Genomic DNA, 5,663 nt, shown 5'->3' with positions numbered 1-5,663 from the left:
TTCCTATACTCATTGTAGCAAAAACTCCAAATAATTAAATTAAATATTGACTTTCYAATATAACAATTTTTTATTGAGATTTTAAGTTTTTCTTTGAAATCTACAAACAACCGCAAAAAACTTTTTTTCAGAGAAAAACATTTTGTGAAAAAATTATTTCAGGACTCACTCTTCCTGGGTCAGATTGCCCTCCCCCGTGGTCAATTGGTCGATAACTTGGTGGTAGTAATAAGTAAAATTGTAGACCCTTTGTCTGGCCTTGGTCTCCGAACATATGGTGATGGCGGGAAAGGGCACTTGCCACACAGGGGTCGGGCTTTGGGCAAAACTCACCAAAACGGGCGATTGGTCCCACTTGATCCACGTTTGAATTATCAAACTCACGCAAATGTAGAGCGAAATTGCGAACAAAACCAACCAATACAGCCTAAAATTTCGGTAAAAAATTGCAAAAAAAATTTTTTTTGGAAAATTACTTTTCGATGAAACATCGTTCCTGCTCTCCCATGTATTTGAACCCATGGATTCCCGTATTGCTCGAAAACTCGGTGAAATAATCGTAGATATTTTTGCGAAAACCGGGGAACTTTTTCTTTTTGGGCGACTTGACGAATCGGACGTTGTCTAGAGGCCCCTTATTGGGGCTCGGTTTCGGACTCGCGCTCATTGTGAAATAAGGGGAAAGGAGGAATTGTCCCTTTTATATTTGCATGTGATCCCACGCCTTCAACCCCCTTGTAAACATTTAAAACGGGGAAAATTATAAGCTGTTTACGCTCGTTACGAGATCAATGGATTCACACCCCGTGGCTGGGGACTACTTCATTTTTTTTCATAAGGGGTTTTAATTATGACAGGGTGGATTATTAAAAAGCATTTTGGGCGATTTGTGTCTTGATAAAAGAGAAATTTTATTTTATTATTGGTTTGTGGGTGTTTCACCAGATAAGATGATGAGTTAGAATGACCGTGACATTCCCGAAAGAAGTTTAATAAATTATTTATTTTTTGTTAATTTTTCATCATTAATAAAACTGGAATTTTATTTATTTTCACACAGTCACTTTGAGCCGAAAACATGCAACGTCCCACAGGTCATTTGTCACAATTTCACAGAATATCTATTTTAATAAATATTCATTAATGCAACGACATTTAAAAATTTTAGATTTTTTCGCAAGAATTAAAATACAAGATAATATAATTGCTGATCTTTCAAAATTTTGTTTTTTTCTTAAAATCACTCAACAGCGAAACAATAAAAATCTTGAGATAGATTTAAAGATATTATAAGATAAGTAGCGAAAGGAAAGATAATGTAAAAATGAGAAAAATAATTTTTGCAAAAATTTTGTATAAATGAAACTGAAGATTAACTTAGGAAAGCGTAAAAAACACAAAGTTTAGAGCACAAACAATAGGTAAAAAATTAATTTAAAAGTAGGATTTAGGGTTAAAGGACCGCAAACATAAATATTGTAAGTGTTTATTTAAGACTCTTCCAGGAAAACACTGGAAAAGAAAGAAAAAATAAACCAAAGAAGTTAATTTTTTAAAAAAAGCTCAAAATCGTAAAAAATTTCTCTATTATTCTCTAAAAATTTTTGAAAGACGTGAATTTTATTTAAATATTAATTCAAGATTTTGTAATTTAACAAAATTTTTGTTTCAAATAAAAGCCTTGTGATAAAATAATAAGACATTAAGACAATTTTTGTCTTTACATAATGTGAAATCTTAAAAAAAAACACTCTTTTGAAATATGAAGATTTTGCCCAAAGCTTGCAAAAAAATTAAATTTTGAGATAATTAAAATTCCGAATCTACTGACAAAATCAAGTTTTTGAAAATTAGTTTTAAATTAAGTTAGTAGAATATTTGAACATTTTAACAAAAAATAATTATATTAAGAATTTATAAAACACGAAATTTCTGATTTTGAATCAAAAACTTGTAAAAATTCTTATGATAAATTAAGATTTTGGAAAAATTTTTGTCTTAAAGTAACGTAATATTTTAAAAATCACTCTTTTGGAATGATAGCAATTGATTTCTTTCTTGTGTTAAAATTGAAGATTTTCGCCAAAACATTGAATTGATTAATGAGAAGAAAAGTTGGATTGTTTTTCTCAAAATCGTTGATTGATAAATATTTTAATCTAATAATTTTTTTAAAATCACTCTTTTAGAATGATAGTGTTAAAATTGAAGATTTTCGCCAAATGTATCGTAGAGTATTTTAACTTGTTGCATTGTGTTCAGCGTGTAAATTCAAAATTTTTGAAACTTGACCCAATGGCGTTTTATGCACTTATTTGAGTCTTTAAGACCTCTAGTAATGAAAAAAAAAAAACGTTAAATGGATCAATTTTCAAGTAAATTTTTTTTTTGATTTTTGTCAAGATTTTGTTCGATTTTTAGTACCCGGCGCGGTCTAATGGCAATAACTCCGGACTTATTGAGGATAACCTCTTATATTTGGTACCGTTGGATAGAAAATTTAATTTTCTATCATATATAAAAAAGATCAGTGCTCTACGATGAATAGTTATCGAGAAAATTTCTGATAAAGTCAAAAATATCAAAAAAATTTTTGACTTACCTTTTGTTTACTTATATATCTATATATTTCACTAATACACCTATGTAAATCATTTGTGTTATTAGTAATAATAACAATAATTAATTAAAAAAAATTCTTAATTTTTAATGCAAAACTTACCTTTCATTTATATTACTTTTAACTTACCTTTTGTTTACTTTATATACACTTTTTACACTATTTTCACTTTTGTAGATACTTGTTTTAAAGTTCGCGCTCTTATACGCCCGCCTTCTACTGGTGCTTATTTTAGTTTTTCTTTCTCTCTTATACTTATTAGAACATGTGCACATGTTTTAAAGATCGCGCTCTTATGCGCCTGCCCTCTTTTGACATTTATTTGAATTATATTTGAATTTGAGAAAAATTGCCGACTTGACCGAGGCTCGAACTCGGGACCTACCTGCTGGAAAGCGGGACCTTATGCCGCTGAGCCACCACCGCCGCCAACAACAATGTTTTCATTCAATATATTTTACACAAAATTTTTCAAAAATTTATTTTTCGCATTTTTACAATGTTTTTATGCTTTATTAAGTCTTTTGAACATCCAAGAGTGCAAATAGACAATTTCGAAGTTTTTAATTTTTTCGATTTTTGTCGAAATTTTGGGCGATTTTCGGTACGCGGTGCGGTCTAATGCCAATAACTCCGGACTTATTAGAGATAACTTCTTATATTTGGTACCGTTGGAAAGAAAATTTAATTTTCTATAACATACGAAAAAGATCAGTGCTCTACGATAAATAGTTATCGAGAAAATTTGTGATAAAGTCAAAAATATAAAAAATTTAAATACGTCTATAGTTTAAAAACTATTACGAATTTTGCAGTTTTCTTAACGCCAATCGATTCCACGGAACATTTTACATAGATTTAGGTCAAAATATTACATCATTGAGGCACAGTTTTGCCGCAATTTACAAAATAAAAAAAAAAAAAATTTGTTACCCCCCCTAAAAACTAGTGTTTTTGATCATGTCTCAGATTCAATTTAAACCTATCTTATCCGATAGTTTTTGACGCGCTAATTACGAATTTACCAATCATTTTGCGCTATCTCCTTTAGTTTCGCCGTAGTCGGCGTTTAAAAAGTCAAAATTGTGAAACTTTAGGGGGCGTTTTTCTACGAAACTATAAGACTAAGCTAAACTAAAAATCATTAAAATTAGCTTCAAATTATCTATTTAATGGCGCAAACTGGAAGTCGCTCCGGGTTGTGGTTCAGACTACAGGGCCATTTTTAGTTTTTTTCAAAAAAAAATTATATCTCAAAAACTGTGAGTCCTAGGTCAAAACGGTTTGTACAGGTGTGTTTTTCATAAGAATAAAAAAATTTTGATTTTTTGGTCAAAATCGGATATTTCTAGCCTTATTCTTAACTCTTTTACTCAATATCTCAAAAACTATGCATCGTAGAGTATTTTAACTTGTTGCATCGGGTTCAAAAAATATTTTAATCATAATTTAATCGAAAATAAAAAGAATAAAACCGTTTTTAACAAATTTGAAATAAAAAAACTATATTTGACAATGATTAACCAGAAATACGAATGAATCAATTTTAATTTAATTATTTCGTTGCGTGTTTGCATTCTTATTTTCCTCAGTTCTCCAACCCCTCGAGGGACATTTATAGGTATTTTCCCTTAAATAATAAACAACATTGTATTTTCCACAATTTTATTTTTACCATAAAACACAAAAAATACAATTATTTAATAAAATTCCTTGAATTATTCACGTTTTCCGGCCCAAAACCTGGCTCCAAACAATCTAACATTGCACACAATCCTCAAAGTCAAATAATAGAAAATTTCAATTAACGACAACATCGTAAATCCGGTAAATAAGCCCAAAAGACCGCCAAAATTCGCCAAAAAATCAGTAGGCCCGTACAGTTCGTTTCTCTCAGATGTAATAAACTGGTTGCCTTTGAAAAAAACCTGAAGATACGACATGTGGGTCCTGAAATGGCCCCAATTGATAAAAATCAGAAAAATTGGAATATTCACGTTGTTTTATCGATTTTTGTTGAATTGAATTGATACTTCCGGACCCAATCCCAATCCGATTGCGAGTTTTCAACAATGTAAGTCATGGAAGTGCACTCAGGCATGCAATTGCACTTTTGCACGATTTGGTGAAACTCGTCGTTTTCAAGAGGGAGGCCTTTGTGGTGGCGGATACTCTCGTTGATTCCCTCCGACAGGAGCACATCTGGAAGCGATTTTTGGCATTTTTTGCAAAAAAATCAATAAATTACCCTCGGCTTCGACCATGCAGGCCTTCAAAGGGGCACCACAGACCTTAGTGTCGTTTTCCCCTAAAAATATTTTCGATTTAATTAATGAAATAAAATAAAGTGGAAAGTACTCGGCATGTAAAAATCGACGCAACCGCACATTTTGAGTGTGTAGTTGGTTTTGCACTCAATTTGACAGTTTTGTTGAGTGTAAATTTTGAAATATTTCAAGCTTCTTTCCGAGGGGAAAAAGCACTGGCGACGGTCAGGTTGGTAAGCCTTGATGGCTTCCGAAGTTGTTATCATGGTTGGCATTATTGCAGCGATGAGGGCCTGGTCGAGGGGGATGCGAAAGTGTTGTTGTTTGACTCGGGGGAGCATCGCCGGGTGGTGGATTTGAATCTATTTATTTTTTCTAATAAAAATTTTTTAAAATATTTTTTTTAACCTTGTATCCTTGAATTGAGGTCCCACAAGTGAAATCCAAGTCGTTATCAAACGTTTTTAGTTTTAGTTCAAAGTCGAATAAAGCCCCAGCATGGAGGGCCCTCTTGGGATAAGTATTCTTATCAGCTGATTTATCATAACCCTTTTCGAGGGACCACTCTGTCTTATTTCGCTCGATCAAATGATAATTTTTGTAGTGCACCCTGAAATCGAAATTTTTGACCACAAATTCAAAACACGTACTTACCATTTCATATTTTCAAACAAAAATTAATTAATCGCAATACAAATGTCAAAAAAATTCTTTTCAAATCTTCTGAATAAAAAGTATGGAACCAAACGTTTTTTGTTTAAACTATTTTTTTTTTT

At 31.6% G+C, this 5,663-nt stretch overlaps 2 protein-coding genes across 2 annotated transcripts in view; both read right to left on the bottom strand.

Annotated features, from left to right (window-relative positions):
• LOC123016265 (pickpocket protein 28-like) overlaps positions 1 to 667 on the bottom strand; it is a 9,016-nt gene extending 8,349 nt beyond the window's left edge. Inside the window, exons 1-2 of the mRNA XM_044416552.1 lie at positions 477 to 667; positions 170 to 427 (exon numbers count right to left, since the gene is read on the bottom strand). Coding sequence (XP_044272487.1) covers positions 170 to 427; positions 477 to 667 — 449 coding nt within the window. The remainder of the gene's footprint in view (positions 1 to 169; positions 428 to 476) is intronic.
• Positions 1 to 5,663, bottom strand: part of LOC123004120 — a 24,291-nt gene that overhangs the window by 16,117 nt on the left and 2,511 nt on the right. The window contains exons 4-10 of the mRNA XM_044397234.1: positions 5,296 to 5,497; positions 4,979 to 5,249; positions 4,869 to 4,928; positions 4,618 to 4,822; positions 4,347 to 4,570; positions 477 to 624; positions 170 to 427 (exon numbers count right to left, since the gene is read on the bottom strand). Of these exons, the coding sequence (XP_044253169.1) occupies positions 170 to 427; positions 477 to 624; positions 4,347 to 4,570; positions 4,618 to 4,822; positions 4,869 to 4,928; positions 4,979 to 5,249; positions 5,296 to 5,497 (1,368 nt within the window). The remainder of the gene's footprint in view (positions 1 to 169; positions 428 to 476; positions 625 to 4,346; positions 4,571 to 4,617; positions 4,823 to 4,868; positions 4,929 to 4,978; positions 5,250 to 5,295; positions 5,498 to 5,663) is intronic.

This window comes from Tribolium madens, unplaced genomic scaffold (genome assembly GCF_015345945.1).
Source record: "Tribolium madens isolate multiple individuals breed KSU strain unplaced genomic scaffold, Tmad_KSU_1.1 Scaffold_1;HRSCAF=32;Tcas5.2_LG8, whole genome shotgun sequence".
Classification (NCBI taxonomy): Eukaryota; Metazoa; Arthropoda; class Insecta; order Coleoptera; family Tenebrionidae; genus Tribolium; species Tribolium madens.
The sequence above is the reverse complement of the archived record's forward strand: the minus strand, read 5'-3'. Positions and strand labels throughout refer to the sequence as shown.